The sequence below is a fragment of the Podarcis erhardii genome, assembly GCF_964252035.2.
Source record: "Podarcis erhardii genome assembly, chromosome: 2".
NCBI classification, from domain to species: Eukaryota; Metazoa; Chordata; class Lepidosauria; order Squamata; family Lacertidae; genus Podarcis; species Podarcis erhardii.
Genome location: NC_138498.1, coordinates 123,062,044 through 123,084,592, shown reverse-complemented (window position 1 = coordinate 123,084,592; position 22,549 = coordinate 123,062,044). Strand labels below are relative to the sequence as shown.

Sequence of the window (22,549 nt, the reverse complement as noted above, 5' to 3'; positions counted from 1 at the left end):
GGTTGGCAGAAGCTGGGACAGGCCAACGGGAGCTGACCCCGTCATGGGGATTCGAACCCCGACCTCCCTTTTCCTTCAGATGTGGGTCCCCATTGCCAAGCAGGGCGCTCAGGGTTGACTCCCCAGGGAGAGGGTGGGAAGAGGCACAGGAGCCAACCCCTAGGGGCCATGGTCACGTTGCCCTCCACCCCCAAAAAAGTTGATTGACATTAAAATGGTGAGGGGTGTGTGGCATCATCTCATCCATTGGACTGGCAGGAAGAGGGTGTGGGGAGGGAAGCCCAGCCAAGCATTGCCAGGGGACGGTTGGGGACGCTGGCAGAGAATTTCCTGGAGGGGCTCCAGAGCTGCCTTGGCATCTTCCTCCTGCTCAGGAATCTGCTTGAAGCACAAGAGCCAACTCCTAGGGGCTGATCGGCTTTGCCAATAAAGTATTTGTAGGGTCCTGGCACCCCCAAATTTAATGGGCCCTGGCATTCAGATAGTGTGTGTGCACGGCATCATATGATCAGTTCTGCTGGAGAGTGATTGCCTGGCCCCTCCTATTATTTCATTCAAGTCGGCACATCTGCTGAGAAGTAAGCCAGGTCAGATCAAGGTGCTTTTGGACAAAACTAGTTTTCTGGATCCATTTCAATTGGGTTTTAGGCCCAGTTTGGGCCCAGAAACTGCTTCGATCGCCCTGTATTATGATGACCTCTGTCGAGAGAGAGAGATAAGGGAAACATGTCCCTGTTCATTCTTCTCGACCTGTCAGCGGATTTTGATACCATCGACCATGGTATCCTTCGGGAGCGACACTCCGAACTAGGAGAGTTTGGCATGACTTTGTGATGGTTCCAGTCCTAGTTGGATGCTCGTTCCCAGCGGGTGGTACATGGGGAGTGATTTTCAGCCCCCTGCAACCTTCAATGTAGGGTTCCTCAGGGCTCAAGCTTATCCCCCAGGTTGTTAAACATCTACATGAAACTGCTGGGTGGGGTTATCTGCAGGTTTGGAGTACCTTGTCAGCAGTATGCTGATGACACTCAGCTCTGTTTCTCCTTCACATCTGCAGGTGAGGCAGTGGAAGTGCTGGACCAGTGTCTTGCCTCGGTAATGGACTGGAGAGAGCCAACAAACTTAAGCTCAATCCTGATAAGACCGAGGCACTGTTAGTGGGTGGTTCCCTAGGCCATCTGCTCTTCACGGGGTCACATTTCCTCCGAAGGAGCAGGTTCACAGCTTGGGGGTATTCCTGGAGCCTTTGCTGTTGCTCGAGGCTCAGGGGGCCTCGGTGGCCCGGAGTGCCTTCCATCAGCTTCGGTAGTAGAAGTAGAAGCTGTGAGGATACTGTCTACTTTGGTCTCATTTAAGTCAGGAAGGGAAAGATCTTCTAGAAAGAGAAGAATCCCAAACCAGTTATGAAGGGTGTGGTGACCCCCTGGGTCTTCTATACTGTCAGAAGTACCTCAGGAGCGTGGAAACTGACAGAAAGTACCACCTTGTTTAAAAATCAAAATATTAAGCTGCAACAACTAAGTTAAGGAGCTGAAGTGAAATAACTGGAAATAAGCTCAGCATTGGCCACCCTCTCTAGACACCTGTAACATCGAAGAGGAATAACTTAAAAGAAGCAACAGAAGTTTAAAAGAAGCTGTGCATTTACTACTTTGTTTAGAACCCTGTAACACACACTAAATTTAGTACAATTTATTAATAGGTTTCCTGTTTCCTGAAAGAACATTATCTATCTCCTGACACATCCTTTGCTTTTTTTCAACTTTGCTCTGTAAAATAATCTTTCTTTTACTACAGTGGTGCCTTGCAAGATGAAAAGAATCTGTTCCACGAGTCTCTTCGTCTTGCGGTTTTTTCGTCTTGTGAAGCAAGCCCATTAGCTTATTTAGCGCTATTAGCGTCTTAGCGGATCAGCTGATAAGCGGCTTAGCGGCTTAGAAAAAGGGGGGGGAGGAAAAAAACCCCGCAGGAACTCGCAAGACATTTTCGTCTTGCGAAGCAAGCCCATAGGAAATTCGTTTTGCGAAGCACCTCCAAAACGGAAAACCCTTTCGTCTAGCGGGTTTCCCGTCTTGTGAGGCATTCGTCTTCCGGGGCACCACTGTATCCCAATAATAATTGGGACAAAATATTTCAAAAGCTGGCAAAGAGACTTTGCAAATTTTATATGGCAAGGGAAGAAAGCCAGAATAAAATCAGAAATGATGGGGCCGAAAGAAACGGGGGGATTTGCAGTCCCAGATTTAAGAAGATATTCTGAAGCACATGCTGGAGTTGGGTGAAAGAGTGGATGTTATTAAAAGATAATGAAGTTTTGGAACTAGAAGCCTGGGACAAAATACAGGGTTGGCATGGATATTTATTCTATGGGAAAATACAATTGCATAAAGGATTTACGAACCGCCTTATGAGAAAGGCCCTATTTAAGGTATGGGAGAGAACAAAAGAGAGAATTATAGAAAGAACTCCAAGGTGGACCTCTCCAATAGAGGCAACCTCGACGTTAAAAAAAATATTGCCTGGCCAACTTATAGAGATTTAGCAGAAGAAAGGAATGAAAATACAGTGGTACATCAGGTTAAGTACTTAATTCATTCCGGAGGTCCGTACTTAACCTGAAACTGTTCTTAACCTGAAGCACCACTTTAGCTAATGGGGCCTCTTGCTGCTGCCGCACCGCCGGAGCACGATTTCTGTTCTCATCCTGAAGCAAAGTTCTTAACCTGAAGCACTATTTCTGGGTTAGCGGAGTCTGTAACCTAAAGCGTATGTAACCTGAAGCGTATGTAACCCGAAGTACCACTGTATCAAATTAAAAGAATACGAAGAACTCAAAATACTGGGAATAAATTGGTTAGAATATTTCCAACTTAAGGCTACATACAAGAAAGATATAAAAACTAGGGGATCTGGGAAATAAAATATCAAAATTAGAAAGAGAGGCTTTACAAAATAAAAAAACACTCTCTAAAATATATAGATAGTCCTCCCAGATCAAGAAGTCAAAGGAGAGAATATTCTAAAGTGTGAATGGGATTTAGGATATACAATTGATTCTGAAGATTGGAAAAAGTTTTGGGGAAAAAATTTAAATTTTACAGCTTAGTATTCATTAAGAGAGAATTATAAGAAGATGCACCACACATGGTATATGGCACCAGACAGACTGGCAAAAATGAATAGATCAAATAGTAATAAATGCTGGAGATGTAATAGAATGAAAGGCACTCTATACCATATGTGGTGGACATGTCCAGAGATCAAAAAATTTGGGGAGATGATCCATGAAGAGATTAAAAAATTGATAAAGTATCATATATCAGGAGGGCAAAAGCATATTTACTAGGAATCTTGAGTAAGCATATCCCCAAAGACAAAATTAACATATTTCTGTATGCAACAACAGCAGCGAAAATGTTGGTAGCCAGTCACTGGAAAGGAAATTATTGTGGAGTTTGGAACAAACAGGGTTAAAACTCCGTGGTGCCCTGCATCTGGGAGGGGCCGGAAGCAGGGCCCTACGTCACAGGCTTTGTCTGTGAGAGTTACTTTCAGTTCTCACTGAGAGACGGAGAGAGACGCAGCTCAACTGACAGGCTGTGTCTGTGTGCTTTTGGAAGCACGGAGGAATGCCTTTGGAATGGCGGAGGTTTCCGATGGACTGATTTATGGCTTGTAAATAAACGCTTCTAGAGATAAGAACCGATCTGTTTTTTGGACTTGATTTATCCCTTTCTCACATGGACTCAGGACCGCTGCATTTACTCTGCTAGGCCAGCTCAGAGCTTCCAGGGATACGGAGCTGAACTGGGAAGCTTGCTGGACCCAATATCCGCAAAGGTTATGGATGGTTATGTGTTTCCTGACAAGTGTGAGAAGGGAGGAGAACGCCAGCTTTGAGTTGCTGTGATCTCCTGCCAGGAAGGGCAGTGGGAGATGCTGGGGAGCGGAGCCAAGAGCCAAGAGAGACGGCTGCTTCGGACGTCCAGCTTGCTGGCAGAGTGAGTACGCTGAAAGCCCCGGGGGGAGGAGAATGGCTGCTGCTCAGGCACAGCAGGGCAAAGACAGCTACCCCGGTGAAAGGCTCAATGGCACCAACTGGGAGGCCTGGAGTGAGCACATGTACCACTGGCTGAAGGGAAAGGAGCTGTGGGAATGCACGCAAGCAGATCCAGGCCAGGCCCAGCCCAAAGCAGACGTGGCTGATGCTCTAGAGAGAGAGCAGAGGGTGCTAGCCATTTTAAAGGGCAGTGTTCATGCATGGCTGTTGCCAGAGCTCCAAGGGAAGAAGCCCTGGGTCGCGTGGCAGGCACTGAAGACAGCATGTCAGAAAGCAGTGGGAGCCACACCAGAGGGGGCTAGAAGATGCCCAAAGGGAGCAGCAAGCCCAGGAGGGGCTGAGCAACGCCCAGAAAGCCCAGAGGGGGCTAAGAGAAGCCCAGAAGAAGCTGGGGCTGTTTTGGGGAGCTGTTTTTATGCTTCAACACATCTGAGTGATGGACTGTGTCCTGGGGAAAGGCTGGGAGCTGGAAAGAGGAAAGCAGTGGCAAGCTGTTCCTTAGGCGACGTGGCACCCAGGAGTGGGGGTGCAGGCCGATCCAAGAGCTCTGAGAAAGCCAAAGTCTCCCAGAGTTGTTTGTGCTTTGAGGCAAAGTCCAACAGCAAAGGGCATTGTTCTGCTGAGGCTCTGGAATGCAAGGTCAGCCACCTGCAAGGAAGGCAGATAAGCAGAGTTTCACAGACAACAGAGCCTGGGAACAGCAGTAGCAGCCGTGCAGTAACCATGGCAACCAGGATGGACACTGGCATTGACACAGACCCCGGTGGGGGTGCGAGCGTTGCCATGGCAGCTTTGGAAGACAGCCAGAGAGACACTTTGTCTCTAATTATAGACACGGGAGCCACTCACTGTCTTGTGCCATCTGGTGGGCTCCTGAGGAACTGCAAGACAGTTCAAACTGCACGTTGTGTCAAAATGGCGGATGGATCTAAGAGACCACTGACTGAATCTGGGTCTTTATATTGTTCTTTCTTGGATTGTTGGGTGCAAGCTTATGTTGTCCCAGAGCTTGCGCACTCTCTTTTAAGTGTAACAGCCTTAAATGATGCTGGGTTCGATGTTCACTTTTCTAACACTTGTTGCTCTTTCTACAGGGATGGAAAGAAGATCTACAGCGTTGAGAGAACAGACAGGCTCTTTCTGGTGCAGATGCCTGTTGAAAATGGGGTTGGTGGAAAAATGGGACTAGTGGAAAATGGGACTGGTGGAGAAATGGGGCTGGTGGAAAATGGGGCTAGTGGAGAGTCCATTGAAGATGCCCATGTGCAGTGTGCAAATGTCCCACCACACGATGGTTGTATTCACTTGTGGCACCGAAAATTCGGACATGCCGGGTGGTCGCTTGTGAAAAAAGCCGCAGAGAACACCATTGGTTGTAGGTTCAAGGCTTGTGACAAATACCTAGATTGTCAAGCCTGTAAGCAGTCGAAGGTCACAACATGCTCATACCCCAGATCAGAAAGGAGAACTAGCAAACCCTTTGAACTTGTGCATGCAGATTTGTCAGGACCCATGCCGACACCTTCTTTAGCTGGGTCTAAGTGGGTTCTAGTTCTGATTGATGATTTCTCGAAATTTAGTTGGGTTTTTGCGCTAAAATGCAAGTCAGAAGCGGCTGCATTGATCAGGGATTGGATCACTGCGATTGAACTACAGTTCTCTACCAGGGTGATTTCCTTTCAATCTGATCGCGGGGGGGAGTTCACAGGTTCTGCGCTGCAATCGTTTTTCAGGCAGAAGGGTATCAATCATCGATTGACGGCCCCCTACTCTCCGCAACAGAACGGGGTTGCAGAGAGAAAGTTTCGCACATTACAGCAATCTGCGAATTCTATGTTGGCAGACTCGGGTTTGCCACAGCGCTTTTGGGCAGAGAGTTATCGGACAGCATGTTTTGTGCAGAACAGGGTGTACAATTCTAGTGTAGGCAACACACCGTATTACTTGTTGCATCAGAAGAAGCCGAAGGTGGGGTTTCTTCATGTTTTTGGGTCTGAGGCTTTTGTTCTCATTCCAAAAGCCATGCGCAAAAAGGGTGAGCCAAGGTCTAGGAAGATGATCTTTGTGGGCTATGAGCCGGGTTCAAAGGCGTGGCGTTTCGCATACCCTACTGGCAACCAGTCTAAGCTGCTTATTAGCGGCAGTACTGAGTTTTGCGAGCAGAGTGGGTGGAAGCGTCTTCATGGGAACCCAGATGTTCTGTCAGACTCAGATGAGGAAGAGGAGGAGGGCGAGGCTGAACCTGTTGCTGATGCGCGCAGTCCACAGCAACAGGGTCCAGCGCCAGTTTCTCCGAAAGGGAGTCCCAGGACCCCTCCACAGGTCACCATCAAGTCTGAGCTAAGGAGTGCACCATCCTCACCAGCAGAACCAGCTGTGCGCCCGAAACGGCGCAGCAGGTCAGAGGGGGATGTGTCTGACACAGAGGATAGTAGGGTTGATCCAGGTGAATCAGGCGCAGTTCCAGAATTCACGCTGAGGAGGTCAGCAAGATCAACGAAGGGCAAGCCACCTGAAAGGTATGAAGCCACTAGTGTCTGGGTTGGTGTGGCTAGATGTGAGCCTGAATCCTTTGAGGATGTTCAGAAGTTGCCTCAGGAAGAAGCTAGCAAATGGCATGAGGCAATGCAGAAGGAGATGAACTCAATGGAGTCTCTAGGTGTGTTTTCTCTCACGAAGTTGCCAATGGGCGAAAAAGCTGTTAGCTGCAGATGGATTTACCGTTTGAAACCCACAGAAGCAGGAGAACCACAGTATAAAGCGAGATTAGTAGCCCGAGGATTCACACAGAGGAAGGGTGTTCATTTCACAGAGGTATATTCGCCAACCTCGAGAGCGGAAACTCTGAGAACGCTTTTGGCGATAGCAGCACAGAGAGGTTGGAAGGTGAACCATTTTGATGTAGATGTCGCCTACCTGAACTCAGATCTCAAGGAGGAGTTGTACATGCTTCCTCCTCCAGGGTTTGAAGTCAGTGAACCAGGCGTTGTGTGGCGATTGCACAAATCTATCTATGGATTACGCCAATCTGCCAGGAATTGGAATATGTGCCTACATGAAGCCTTAGAGGAGCTAGGCTTTAAGAGATCTCTTGCAGACAGTTGTCTTTACATTAAAGAGTCAGGCTTGAAACAGGAAGTGATCCTTGTGTTTGTTGATGATATCTTAGTGATGGCGCAGACGGGTAAACAGGTAGAAAAGTTTGCTAGAGAGCTTGGAAAGCGGTTCAAGCTGAAGCAGCTTGGAGATGTCAAATCCTATCTGGGCGTGCAAATCACAAAAGCAAGTGATGGAAGCTTCTTGCTTTGCCAGAAAGGTAAGATTGAACAGTTGCTTGAGAAGTTCAGGATGTCTGAGTGTGCAGGTGCCAGATCACCCATGGAGGCTGGTTTTGTAAAGGAGTGTCAGCAAGTAGAACGTGTGGTGTTCGAAAACACTGAGCTCTTTCAGTCAGCTCTGGGTAGTCTGTTATATCTGTCACAGTGGAGCAGACCAGATATAGCGTTTGCTGTCAATCTGCTCAGTAGAGAGGCCTCAAGTCCTAGTGTGCAGGCCTGGAATGGTATAAAGCGGGTGCTGCGTTACCTGCAAGATACCAAAGACTTTTGTCTTAGGTTGTCAGCTCAAGGAGAAGTCAAACTGACTTGCTTTGTGGACGCAAATTGGGGTAACCTTGAAGATCGCAAATCAGTGTCAGGTCTAGTGGTGAAGTTTGGGGACTCAGTGATAGGGTGGAGGTCCCGGAAGCAAAGTCTCATAGCGCTTTCATCTACTGAAGCTGAGTTCAGTGCGCTATCAGATGCTTGCAGAGAGTTGGAGTTCTATGTGTGTTTGGTTGAGGAAATCTGTGGAGAGGTTTGTCTGCCCGTTGTGGTGCATGAAGACAATCAACCGTGCCTAAAACTGGCTGAGACAGGGCAGTTCAAGGCGAGGACCAAACATTTGGACATACGTTTTCAAAATGTGTGTCAGAGCGTTCGTGAGGGGCTAGTTGCTCTGAAATACTGTCCCTCAACCAAGAACCTCGCTGATGGTTTCACAAAACCATTAACCTTCCAGAAGCACGAGGAGTTCTGTGAGGGTTTGTGCATGGGGAAAGCATTGTTGGCTATTGTCCCCAGATGCAGGACAAGAGGGGGTGTGGAGTTTGGAACAAACAGGGTTAAAACTCCGTGGTGCCCTGCATCTGGGAGGGGCCGGAAGCAGGGCCCTACGTCACAGGCTTTGTCTGTGAGAGTTACTTTCAGTTCTCACTGAGAGACGGAGAGAGACGCAGCTCAACTGACAGGCTGTGTCTGTGTGCTTTTGGAAGCACGGAGGAATGCCTTTGGAATGGCGGAGGTTTCCGATGGACTGATTTATGGCTTGTAAATAAACGCTTCTAGAGATAAGAACCGATCTGTTTTTTGGACTTGATTTATCCCTTTCTCACATGGACTCAGGACCGCTGCATTTACTCTGCTAGGCCAGCTCAGAGCTTCCAGGGATACGGAGCTGAACTGGGAAGCTTGCTGGACCCAATATCCGCAAAATTATATCCCAACAAAAGGGGACTGGTTAAGTAAACTATGTGAGTACCTGGAGTTAGCAAAATTGACAGATTTAATAAGGCATAAATCCAAAACTATAATACAGAAACAATGGGAATGCTTAAATGAATATTTATACAAGCAGGGCTCAAATACCAAAGTTTGGCTGTGCTTAGACTAAGCTTGTTAAGAATATAGAGAACATAAAGATTTGACGGATTATGAAAGAATCTAAGGAAGGGAAATGATTGAAGAACAGATGTAAAGGCGAGCAAGATAACTAAGAGTCGTGTGGTGAATGTGGTGGAAGTTTTAAAAAATATTTTAACTAGGATTTATATATTGTAATGCTTGAAGGAGTCAAAATTAAGGCAGTGAAGCAATTAGCAATTCAAGCTAAAGAGCTAGCCCAGGAAAATGAAAAAAAAAAAAAAGTAACTACACTATCTAAACAGGGGTCCGAATTGCCAGACCCCCAGAGAAGAGCTAATACGATTCTGGGAGGAATTCCGGAAGAAATACAGGCTAAAGAGTTGGAAGAAACTTTGAGAACCTGGCTATGCTCCACCTCCATCGTTCTGCCCGGACACTGAGGTCCAGCGCCATGGGCCTTCTGGCGGTTCCCTCAGGAAATAGGAGTTTAGAAGAGCCAGTAGAGGAACTATACAAACAAATGAACAGACAACCCAACTTATTCAAAAGATGTGGAGTAAGGAAGAACAAGTTAGCAAAGCAACGGTTGAAAGGATAATGAAAGGAACAGATGAGATTAAAGTAAGCAAATTTAGAGCGCGGAAATTCAAATTCTTTCTAAAATGGTACAGAACTCCAGCCCAGCTTGCTAATATGGTAGCATGAATGAATTCTAGCTGTTGGCACTGTAAACAAGCCAAGGGATGGTTTTCCCATATGTACTGGGAATTCCCAGAGGTAAATGAATTCTGGAAAAAAAATCCTAAAGGTTATTAATGAATTTTTTAAGGGAAGCTTTCAATAGATTTTGATTTCAGTGTGACGCGGCAGCTAAAAAAGCCAATGCAATTCTGGGCTGCATCAATAGGAGTATAGCATCTAGATCAAGGGAAGTAATAGTGCCACTGTATTCTGCTCTGGTCAGACCCCACCTGGAGTACTGTGTCCAGTTCTGGGCACCACAGTTCAAGAAGGACACTGACAAACTGGAACGTGTCCAGAGGAGGGCAACCAAAATGGTCAAAGGCCTGGAAACGATGCCTTATGAGGAACGGCTAAGGGAGCTGGGCATGTTTAGCCTGGAGAAGAGGAGGTTAAGGGGTGATATGAAAGCCATGTTCAAATATATAAAAGGATGTCACATAGAGGAGGGAGAAAGGTTGTTTTCTGCTGCTCCAGAGAAGCGGACACGGAGCAATGGATCCAAACTACCAGAAAGAAGATTCCACCTAAACATTAGGAAGAACTTCCTGACAGTAAGAGCTGTTTGACAGTGGAATTTACTGCCAAGGAGTGTGGTGGAGTCTCCTTCTTTGGAGGTCTTTAAGCAGAGGCTTGACAACCATATGTCAGGAGTGCTCTGATGGTGTTTCCTGCTTGGCAGGGGGTTGGACTCGATGGCCCTTGTGGTCTCTTCCAACTCTATGATCCTATGATTCTATGATTCTATGATTTCATGACAATGGGTATAATTTAAAATTTAAAAATTGTATGAGAAAATTTAAAAATTGTAAGAACATAATATATGTATGTAAGAAATCCTAAACTCAAATAAAATAAAATAAATTTTAAAAAACGGAAAGTAATGCAAAACAGATTAATCAATTCGACTTTTAAAAACAACTTCTAAAACAGCAATTTAACATGAATTTTACTATCTAACGAGAGCATTGATCCATAAAATGAAAGCAATAATCAATGTACTGTACTATAAAAGAAAGAAGGCAGTACTTTAGATTCAAATTCAAATTGTTATTTTTTCTTACCTGCACTGATTGATAGACATTGTTTGGATGGGGGAGGGGCTTTTATACATCGCCGCAGTCACACAATCAATCAAAAACAGAGAACAAGCCACAGTCACAAAAATGAAAAAGCCAAATAAAAACGCACTTTCTTTTAGCAAAAAAAAAAAAAAAAAAAAAAAAAAAGCACCAGATATAAGCTCCAAATATCACCCCAGAACACTGCAATTGGAAATGGAAGGCTTTTATTACAATAGGGGTGGGGCGCAAATTAGCAGCGGAACAGTGAAAACAGAAGGAAGAAGGCTTTGATTCCAATGTAGGGGGGCACAAATTAGCAGCGCAACAGTGAAAACAGAAGCTCAGGAGCACGTTCGGCTTCCGAAGCAAAGTTCACAAACTGGAACACTGACTTCCAGGTTTGCAGCATTCGAGTTCAAAGTTGTTCAGGAACTAAGCTGTTTGAGAACCGAGGTACCACTGTATATAGACATGGTTGCCATACATCCAGAATTGTAAACAGCATCTGGGCAGAAATTGCTGAAATTTCCGGGAAAATCTCGACATATGGCAGCCCATGTCGCAAGCGTAGATTTCGGCAAACTTCACTTGAAATGGATACGCCCCCCCCCCGCCCCCCTCAGAAGGCTTGGTTTCAGACCCGTGATAATCTTGATTGACTTCTCTGCATCATCTTCATGAGGTTTTCCCTTAGCATATATACAAGCTTTCAAACTGTGAGTTTTGTTCTGCAAATCCATTTTTTTAACTCAAACTTAAATGTTGCATTCAACTGATGGTAACTTGACCAGTCTCCCTCCCACCTAGAGGAAGAAGTTCCCTTTCTAGGGACCCCACATACAATTAAGCAATACCACACAGCCCTAAACCTAACCTCCCAATACATCAACCTCAGCAGGTAAACATTCGGTCTGCTGTGTCAAAGTTTTACTGGACGTTTGGACAATATTGGCGAGAGCACCTGTAATCTCACAGTCACCACTTCCCTGGAATAAGAATCACTTCCGCCCAAACCAGTAAGTATGTCTGTAATTATGACAATCTGACCAATGCCCAGATGACTTAAGCCCTATATCGGACTCCTCTCCATGGGTTCCCCCCTGAATATAGAGCATGGTCCAATCCCCTGGACATTCCTTCTCAAGGTCTTGAAGGAATCTAAAGAGGTGATTCAAGCAACACAAAAGGAGATTTCTCCGAAAGATCAGGAAGAACTTTCTGATAGTAAGAGACAACAGTGAATAGGAACTCCCTCAGAAGGGGGGGGGGTGGACTCTCCTTCATTGGAGGTATTTAAGAAGAAGTTGGATGGCCATCTGTCATGGATGCTTGAAATGAGTTTTTTTCTGCATTGGCGGGGGTTGGACTAGATTCTGAATCTTCCATTCTATTATTTACCCTGCTGTGAGTTCTTGAATTGACTTATTTACAAGTGAAATTTTATCCACATTCCATGCACTGATATGCTTTCAACTCTGTATGAATTATTTGGTGGGCCATGGCACTCTGACTGAAGCTCTTTCCACATTCCAAACACTAAGAGGTTTTCTCACTTGTATGAATTATTTGATGGGAAGCGAGACTGTGGCTCTGACTGAAGCTCTTGCCACATTCCAAACACTGATAGGGTTTCTCCCCTGTATGGATTCTTTGATGGGAAGTGAGACTGTGGCTGTGACTGAAGCTCTTTCCACATTCCAAGCACTGATAGGGTTTTTCCCCTGTATGGATTCTTTGATGGGAAGTGAGATTTTGTCTGTGACTGAAGCTCTTTCCACATTCCAAGCACTGAAAGGGTTTCTGCCCCGTATGGATTCTTTGATGGGAAGTGAGATTTTGTCTGTGACTGAAGCTCTTTCCACATTCCAAGCACTGAAAGGGTTTCTCCCCTGTATGAATTCTTTGATGGGAAGTGAGATTTTGTCTGTGACTGAAGCTCTTTCCACAATCCAAGCACTGATATGGTTTCTCCTCTGTATGGATTCTTTTATGGATTATGAGATAGGGGCTTTGACTGAAACTCTTCCCACATTCAAAGCACTGATAGGGTTTCTCCCCTGTATGGATTCTTTGATGCAAAGTGAGACTGCTGCTTTCACTGAAGCTCTTTCCACATTCCAAGCACTGATGTGGTTTCTCTCCTGTATGAACTTTGTGATGGGAATAGAGACTCCGACTGTGGCTGAAGCTCTTCCCACATTCAAAGCACTGATAGGATTTCTCCCCTGTATGAATTCTTTGATGAAAAGTGAGAGTGTCCTTTCGACTGAAGCTCTTTCCACATTCCAAGCACTGAAAGGGTTTCTCTCCTTTATGAAGTTTTTGATGGGAAGCGAGACTGCTCCTCTGACTGAAACTCTTCCCACATTCCAAGCACTGATATGGTTTCTCCCCTGTATGAATTCTTTGATGGGAAGTGAGATATGATCTGTGACTGAAGCGCTTCCCACATTCTAAGCACTGATAGGATTTCTCCCCTGTATGTATTCTTTGATGCAAAGTGAGACTGTCCTTTTGACTGAAGCTCTTTTCACATTCCAGGCACTGATAGGGTTTCTCCCCCGTATGAATTCTTTGATGGGAAGTGAGATTATACTTCCGATTGAAGCTCTTTCCACATTCTCTGCAGTGATACAATTTCTCTCCTCTATGAATTCTTTCATGTGAAGTGAGGCTATCCCTCCAAATGAAGCTCTTTCGTTGATGGGAGGTGGACTGGGAGCTCTGGCCGATGTTCTCTCCATATTCTGAATATTTATTTGATTTCTCTGATATGTTGATTCTGTTGTGTTCCCCCTTGTTCTTCCCTTCCCATTCATCACCAACTGCAATGAAGAGAAAAGATAATTATCGCCTCAGGAAGAAACCCACCACCTGACCCCTCCCCCAGCAATGCACTGCCATGTTAGGGTAAGTCATGCTAACTCTGCATTGCTGCCCCGGACCCTAACCCCACTCAGAGCGAAGGGGACGTGGTTCACATCCATCATTGAACAAAGTTAATGAATGCTTGTGATAAAGGAAGGACTGAAGTTAAATGTGAGGCCTTACAATAGTTTTCACTGCCTTTGTTTTCTGGTATTAACTGACATATTGCTTGGCTTTTATCTGGAATAGATTTGATTTGGCTCAATCCTGGAATCCACCCCATATGCAAGGCCAGTCATCTCTTTGGTCAATCAAATGCAAACAGAAGCCAAAACAACAAACCTGACAGAAGTTACTTCAACTTCCCTAAAAACTCTCAAGCCCACATTTAAGAAGGCCTGGGTGGTTCAGACAAGCCTGGTCATTGTTTCAAAAGGCATGACTAGACAAAGAATATTCACAAACAGTTGATGTCCCTCCATTCAGGGCTCACGGTGTGGATGTTAGTGTGAGAGATTTTGACCAGCTTCGGCCCATCTGAAGCTGAAGCTAGTACTGGCCCATCTTATCTGGAGCCGAAGCAGAGCATCGTCCACACACACAGCGGAAGGATGAGCAGTATGTGCCACATACTTAATTTTTTATTTACACTTCTATGCTGAGAGAATACAAACGTGCATCTTGCCTCTGCGAGAGCAGAGAAGCAACTCCTCTAGGAAACAAAGAACACCGAGAGAAAACAGTGAAAAACAGGAAACCAGTGTACGTCACATCCAGTCTCCCTTTCCCGTGGGAAAACCCAACAGCAACTCTGACTGTGGAATGTAAACATTGTCTTGTGACAAGCAACATCCTCCCCCTTTCTGTGAACATCACTGGGCAGCGTGTTCGTACAATATCAGTACAAACCCAACTTCTGCACATAGGTACAGTGTTGATCCCTTGACGCAATCTTGGACAATACATCAGCAGGAATTTCACTACCTGGCATATAGGACACCGTTACGAGTCCCTTCTGAATACGTTCCCTATCATGTTGCAACTTCAATTGCAAGTGCTTCGTGCTTTGCTTACAACCTTCAGAATTCAGCAAAGCCAAACATGCTTTGTTGTCCTGGTAAACCTGGATTGGACATTTGACAGGAATTTTCATGTCTTTGCACAATTGTAACAACCATTCACAATCCTTAAGTGAATAAGACAGTGCATTCAGTTCAGTTTCACAAGTACTTAAGCTAACTGTTGTTTGCTTCTTGCATGACCAATCGAATAGACCCTGATTGTACATGTAGCAAACTCCAGACGTACTTTTCCTGTCTGTAGTGTCACTTCCAAAACTTGCATCTGCAAATATCTCAAGACCACCAGACTTCTGATTGTTAAATCTCAGTCTATAATGCATAGTGCCTTTCAAATAGCGTGCTATGCGTTTCAGAGCTTTCCAATCCTTAACAGTAGGATTGTTGACTTGTCTGCTTAGCAAATTACAGCTAACAGCAATGTCAGGTCTTGAACATCTGGCAACGAAATTTAGCTTGCCTAGCACACTTCTGTACAGTGTAGTGTCAGAAAATGCTTCTTCAGTGTCATCTACCTGATAACCTGTTGTCATCGGTGTGTCTACAGGGTTAGCATCCATCAGGTTTAGTTTGCTTAACACATCAGCAATTTTCCGTGACTGGTGTACTAGAATGTTACCATCTTGATCTCTCTCTATTTCCAGAGATAGGTAGTTGTTTACCTCACCAAGATCTTTCATGTCAAAGTGCTCTTTCAGTTGAGCTAGGGCGTTATTGTACATTGTGACATCTTTCCAAAAGAATAAAATATCATCAACATAAAACAAGCAATACAGCTTCTTTTGCCCCTCCTCTTTGACAAATACACATGGATCAGCTTTCCCTTGCTGAAAACCTAGAGAAAATAATACTTCAGTGAGTTTTGTGTGCCAACACCGTGCACTTTGTTTGACACCATAAAGGGATTTATTCAGAGCACAAACAAATCCCTGTTTTACCTGTACGCCATCAGGTGGAAGCATATAAAGAGATTCACCTAGAGATCCGTACAAAAATGCTGTATTCACATCATGGTGACTAACGTGTAGATTCTCCTCTGCAGCCAGCTTGAGCATAAGCCTAATGCTCTCATACCTCACTGTGGGTGAGTAGGTCTCGTGATAGTCTTCACCTGGTACCTGTGAAAAACCTCTGGCTACCAATCTGGCTTTGTGCCTGACTATCTTGCCATTTTGATCAGTCTTCACTTTGAAGACCCATTTGCTTCCAAGCAGTTTCATTCCTGGAACTACTGGAACAAGCTCCCATGTTTTGTTCCTCTCTAAGGAATCAAGCTCAGCCTTCATGGTATTTAACCATGGCTCAGCATCCTTTGAATCCAAATCCTGGATTTCTTGGAAACTTGAAGGTTCAAATACCTTCTTGGAGCTTTTAACAGCTGCTACTGCTGTCTTAGCAAATTCAAATTCATCAGCAAATCTCTTTGGAGGTCTGCCTTTTGTGGCTCTTTGTGACCTGCGAATTAGCCGTAGGTCTTCAACACTCTCCTCTTCCTTTTTAGGAGAAAAGTGACCTATTGTGAACAATGGTTCCTCCAATTCTTGATCAGAGCTTTCAGAGGGTCGCATAGAGGCTTTCGCACTCTTGAAATCCTCTGAATCACCCGATTCAGTTTCAGACTCAGAATCAGGACCTTCATCAGTGGGTGTGGGTTGTTGCGGCTGCTTTTGACTATCCTCAGTCTCATCACTGTCATCAGGATAACATTGGAAAATTCCCACATTCTCCCCCCACTTGGCATTGTACTCAACACTTCTTGTGAGCTTAATTGTCTTAGAGTCAGTCATCATTATTCTGTAAGAACCTTTCTGATAACCTAGAAAGATACCATGCAATCCACGCTTGCCTAACTTGGAGCTGTGAGGCCTTACAATAGTTTTCACTGCCTTTGTTGGCTGGTATTAACTGACATATTGCTTGGCTTTTATCTGGGATAGATTTGATTTGGCTCAATCCTGGAATCCACCCCATATGCAAGGCCAGTCATCTCTTTGGTCAATCAAATGCAAGCAGAAGCCAAAACAACAAACCTGACAGAAGTTACTTCAACTTCCCTAAAAACTCTCAAGCCCACATTTAAGAAGGCCTGGGTGGTTCAGCCAAGCCTGGTCATTGTTTCAAAAGGCATGACTAGACAAAGAATATTCACAAACAGTTGATGTCCCTCCATTCAGGGCTCACGGTGTGGATGTTAGAATCCCAGATAGTGTTGATCTCCTTCCAAATAGTGGAGGTTCATCAAATAGAGCAGGGGTGTCCAACAGGTCGATCATTATCTACTGGTAGATCCCTGCAAGGTTTTGGTCAATCGCAGTCAATCGCTGGCCCCCTCCTGGATCCTCCTTCCATTGTTGGAGAATGGAAGACAGAGCTTACAAACCGAGGCTGGAGGCTGTTTTCCCCCCAGCGCTCCTTTGGTGAGTTGCTAATAAAAGCTCAACAACTTTGACCTGAACCCCTCAAAAACAGGGGTAGATCACTCCCAGTATTTAATTCTGCGAGTAGATCGCAGTCTCTTGGAAGTTGGCCACACCAAAATAGAGGTATGTATGGAATTTCAAAATTGATGTTAATGAGAGGTTCCATGATCCCATAATTCTCCTCCTTGACTTCCTTACGCAAAGCTCTCTTGTCAGGATCCAGCAACGTCCGTGCCTCCTCTGAAACAAGCAGGAACATCTTCACCTGCACACTCCCCACCAGCTGTTGCCTCAATCTAAATTTGGTCTAAATTTAAACTTTTTTCTAAATCTCTTACTTCACTTTGAATCTCCTCTCATTTTCATGAGGAGACCAACTCTGTATATCGTATTTTTCGCTCCATAGGGTGCACCGGACCATAGGGCACACCTAGTTTGGGGCACCCCAGCCCCAAATAGCAAAGAAACCAAGACAGTGAGCAGGATCCATCCCGCTGGCTGTCTTGGCTTCCTCTTTAGTCGCACGCAAACTCACCAGCGGGGAGAGGCTGCGGGCGGCTTTGGCAGAAGCCAAGACAGCAAGCGGGATGGATCCCGCTAGCTCTCTGGGCTTCGTTTTTAGCTGTCCCCCAGAACAGGCAGCTATCCACAAGCCTTTTGAGCGCGGCGGGAGTTCCCGCCGGGCTCCAAAGGCTCGCGGACAGCAGCCTGAAGCCCAGGGTGTGCAGCGCCAACCCCCACTGCGCACCGACCCCTATCGCCCTCTAGGCTTCAGCGAAAGCCTGCATTCACTCCATAGGACGCACAAACATTTCCTCTTCATTTCTGGAGGGGAAAAAGTGCGTCCGATATAGCGAAAAATAAGGATAGTTTAATTGGTAACGTAAGATGGAAAATGACTATTACTTTTGACTAGGAATTCGGATATGCGAAGTTGAATGTTCTCTGTTCTCCGTTGTTTTCCCTTTTTTGTTTCAATTTATACCAATTCATGAACTCAGAACTCATATACTGATCACCAGCGAGGAACGACATGTTATTCCTGCAAATTTGTTCTGCAAGTTTTGAGATATACAAATGACATGAGAAGAATGAGTCTATACATTTGTATCATTTATTGGTCCTATAATCCTTGTTTTTAAAAGCAATAAAAAGTTGTTCCAAAAAGCAAAGATAATGGGGCAACTCACGAAGGCCCCATCTGCAGTCAATCCTGAAATTAGGATCAGGTAGTTTAAGAATTTAGGATCAGCTTCGAGTGCTGCGCGATGGATCAGTGACTTGTTCTGTTGCTCTGTTTTCTCCTATCTCTCCTCCTCCAATTTAAACCAATTCATGAACTCAGAACTGATACACTGACCACTAATGATGAACCATATGTTATAGACATTCCTGCAAATTACTTCTACTAGTTTTGAGAATCATATGAGAAGACTGAGAAGACTGAGAAGACTCAGTCTACATATTTGTATCATATATTAGTCTTATATGATCCTTGTTTTTAAAAGAAAATGAAAAGTTATTCCTAAAAGAAAAGAAAAAGGCAAAACACAGAGGCCCTATCAGCAGTCAGTCCTGAAATTAGGATCAGGTAATTTAAAGAATCATGGCTTCTAGTGCTGCACAATGGATCAGTGAGTTCTCTGACATTGGTGGCCAGGGAACTGTGACGTATTCCTGGCTCAAATTGCCTGCAGATGTCAAAGGCGCTGGAAGGCAGGTGGAGGAGCCCAAAAAGGTGCCCACCTTCTCAAACTCCATCCGCCTGCCTGCCTCATCGCACCCCCAAAATGAGCAAGCCCCAGTACCTCTCCAGCCCCATCCATCCATGTCCCCTTCTCCCCTCCCCTGGGACTCACCAGATATCTTGGAGGTCCCTGGGAGGGAACGCTCAGAGGCTGTGAGGAGGGATGCAGGAGACAACCTGACCAGGTCAACTGTCCATCTTCCCCCTTCCATCCTCGCTAGGTTTACAGATTCAGTCTCTTTCATCCTTCCTGAGGAGTCGAGAAGCCACCACAAGCTGCAGGGTCCTGGGAGAGAGGAAGAAACAAAGGGAGCCTCAGAGGCCCTGCAGGGATTCTCCTGCCCTAGATATTCCCCTGCTCCTGGAGAAGCACAAATGGGGCAGCCCCTTCCTAACAGAAACCCCATTTGCAACATCTACAGTGATTCCAACTTAAATCTGTTTGCACCTCACCCCACTTCGTAAGGCTGGCATGGTCTGCACACTAGTGACCTGAGAGTGGACCCCATTGATCTCAGTGGGGCTTATGGATAGAACTTGGTGCAAAAACCAGGCACCATCCTGTCCCCAAGCCTGAAAACTGCAACCCCAGAGCATGGGCAGAATACAGCCGAATAGCTATTACATGTAGGTGCCCCCACGTCTCAATGCAAGAGATGCCTTAGCAGTTGAGCTGGCTGGGCCCCAAACCTCTTTCTGCTCATCATTAGAGCTGCTGAGAGACCCTAGAAGGTTGGGAATAGGATCTGGCTCCTGCTGTTTTTTAGCCACCTCCTCATTTTCCTTATTCACGCAAAATGGAGTGTTTTTTGGTTGTGCTTTCTTTAGAGAAGCTCTCTTTGAAGCAGGGCCCGTGGCACTCGGGGAGAGACCAGAAATTTTCTAACCATTCCAGGTCAACACCATCTTTTCCCTTAATTCCATATCATGTTTCCTTATACCATTTGTAGCAATTAAAGCTTTTCTAACTTTAGTCTGCAGCAACTTCTGTGTCATTCACTTAGTGTTCTGCAGAATGCGGAGGCTAGACTGGTGACTGGGAGTGGCTGCTGGAACCATGTGAGACCGCTGCTAAAGGAACTACTTTCAAAGGTTGGTGCTTTAAAACCCTCAACGGCCTCGGCCCAGGATACCCGAAGGAGCATCTCCACCCCCATCGTTCAGCCTGGACCCTGAGGTCCAGCACCAAGGGCCTTCTGGCGGTTCCCTCACTGCAAGAAGAGAAGTTACAGGGAAGCAGGCTGAGGGCCTTCTTGGTAGTGGCCCCCTCCCTGTGGAACACGCTCCCATCAGATGTCAAGGAGATGAGTAACTCTGTAACCTTAAGAAGACACCTGAAGGCAGCCCTGTATATTGTATGTGCTGGAAGCCGCCCAGAGTGTCTGGGAAAACCCAGTCAACTAGGTGGCAGGTAAATACTATTGTTATTATTATTATTTATACAGGATGCTGATGGCGGCGGCAGCTTCACCCCAGTGCCTTGCCAGGGCAGGAGGGGCATGGTCTTCCTAAAAATATTGAGCTGAGCAAGGCTGGATGCAGCTCCTGCTCCCAAGAGTGGCACATGCCAGTCTGTGCACTTGCTCTGCTGGGACGGGGCAGATGTTTAACAAGGTTGGAAACCAGATCTCACCCGGCCCTAGGGACTCCTCCCAAGAATCCTGGGAGCCAGAATTGGTTCAGGACCCTGAGAGTTGCAAGGAGACAGCTTCAGCCCTGCTGCCCAAAGACTGCAATTCCCGGGGTGGTCACCAACCCCCCCTTCTTGCCAGGGAACTCTGGGAATTGTATTTGGGTAGACGGTGGGAGAGGGGCTCCCCTCCAGTCTCCACATTTGGGGGGGGCTGTATCTCCCCACTCCACAGGGCTTCTCCTTCCTCGGAGTCCTTGAAATGCGACCCTTCCCCTCAATCTGAAGGGGGCTTATTTGCATGCCCTCTTTTTGTTGCCCCAAAGACTCCTCCCCAACAAGGAAGGCAGCATCTTGATCCAAAGGAAGAAGAGAGTCGCAGACCTGCGGGACACTCAGCCCCTGACTTGGGGGTCTCCCCCCCCCCATGCATGAGCTGGACGGGGGGCCCCTTCCCTCCTCCCTTGCAGCCCTGGGACCCCCTTCTCCCCGCTGCCCCCCAAGGGGGAAGAGAGAAGAGACTCACCAGATTCCAGGAGGGGCACCGAGGAAGTTTTTGCAAAGCAGAGAGAACAGAGCAGCCTCCTCTTTGCTGGCAGGAAGGGACTGGGCAGGGAGGGGCTTCTGCTGGGGAGGACCTTGCCCCCCCCGCCCTCCCCTTCCTGTCCTCTCTAGGAATCCAGCTCTGCTCCTTTTAACCCTTGGCAAGCCGAGGGCGCCCAGACCCCCCTCCCTCCCTCCCTGCCTCTCCCTGCCTGCTTCTGCGCTCTAGGGCTGCCCTCCCTCCTCCATCTCGGCCAAGGACTCTGCAGAGTCAAGCCCCCCCCCCTTCTTATGCAGACTGACCAGGGAGGTGGGGGTTCCCCGTTACCATTCTGCCCTGTGCACCTGGATCCCTCCTTTGAAAGCGCCTTTCCTGGAAGCGCCTTCCCTGGGACCCACCGGCAGGGGACATCCTGGAAGTCTCCCCCCCTCCACACCCACACCCACACCCACCCACACACGTTTCTCTTTCCCTGGGGGGCCAAGAGATGCTCCCCTGCCCTGCACCCCCGGGGCCCCTTTGCGGAAACTGAAGTGCGATGCCCACCAAAGGGAAGGCGAAGGTGAAGGACCCCTGGACCTTTGTCCGCAGACAGCTCCCCCCCCCTTTCTTCCCCACACCAAACATAACCACAGTTTTGAAAATCCTCCATACTCTGGGCATGTGCAGATTTCGCATCTTTCTGCAAACCAGAGGCAGGGAAGAAGTGGCCAAAGAACCACCTTGCAGAAAAGGGGCCTTGTGGGCTGCTGGACCCTGGGGGTCCAGCACAGGAAGAACTGAACAGGGAAGAACTGCCCCCCCCTCATAGAGGACATGGCCCCCCCGCCTGACTCGCAGAAATAGACTCCCGGAGGAGCGAGCAAGGGGGGCGGATGGGCAGAGAGGACAGAGAGATGAAGATGCAGTGATGGAGAAGGGAGGGGCCCCCCAAAAGGGTCCTTACTGGGCCCCGGATCTATGCAATCCAGCTGCAAAGTGGGAACCCAACACCTGCAGGGCTTGCCTGGCAGGATGAAGCCCCTCCCCCCACGCACAATAACACTGGAACATTCAAAAGGTAAAGGACCCCTGGACGTTTACGTCCAGTCAAAGGCGACTGTGGGGTTGGGGCGCTCATCTCCGCTGTCAGGCCGAGGGGGCTGGCGTTTGTCCCCAGACAGCTTTTCCGGGTCACGTGGCCCGCAGGACTAAACAGCTTCTGGCGCAATGGGGTACATTGATGAAAACCAGAGTGCACAGAAATGCCACAACTACTTGCACTGGTAATGTTTTTGACCTGCTAGGTTGGCAGAAGCTGGGACAGGCCAACGGGAGCTCACCCCGTCGTGGGGATTCGAACCCCAACCTCCCTTGTTCTTCAGATGAGGGTCCCCATCGCCAAAGAGGGCCCTCAGGTTTGACTCCCCAGGGAGGGGGTGGAAAGGGGCACAGGAGCCAACTCCTAGGGCCATGGTCACGTTGCCCTCCACCCCCCAAAAAGTTGATTGACATTAAAATGCTGAGGGGTGTGTGGCATCATCTCATCCATTAGACTGGCAGGAAGAGGGTGTGGGAGGGAAGCCCAGCCAAGCATTGCCAGGGGACGGTTGGGGACGCTGGCAGAAAATTTCCTGGAGGGGCTCCAGAGCTGCCTTGGCGTCTTCCTCCTGCTCAGGTATCTGATTGAAGTAAAGCGAGGAGTGGGGGTCCTAGTCCCACCGCACCCCCTTCC

General features: G+C 47.1%; 2 protein-coding genes across 2 annotated transcripts in view; one reads left to right on the top strand and one right to left on the bottom strand.

Moving 5' to 3' along the window:
- LOC309337000 (vomeronasal type-2 receptor 26-like) overlaps positions 1-22,549 on the top strand; it is a 202,872-nt gene that overhangs the window by 137,981 nt on the left and 42,342 nt on the right. The window lies entirely within an intron of this gene.
- On the bottom strand, positions 9,297-20,928 carry LOC309336958 (uncharacterized protein). The gene is made up of 3 exons (XM_081853498.1): positions 20,818-20,928; positions 18,774-18,947; positions 9,297-13,372 (listed from the first exon to the last, which is right to left on the bottom strand). The coding sequence occupies exons 2-3, from the start codon at positions 18,904-18,906 to the stop codon at positions 12,084-12,086; spliced, it is 1,422 nt and encodes a 473-aa protein (XP_081709624.1). The 5' UTR covers positions 18,907-18,947; positions 20,818-20,928; the 3' UTR covers positions 9,297-12,083.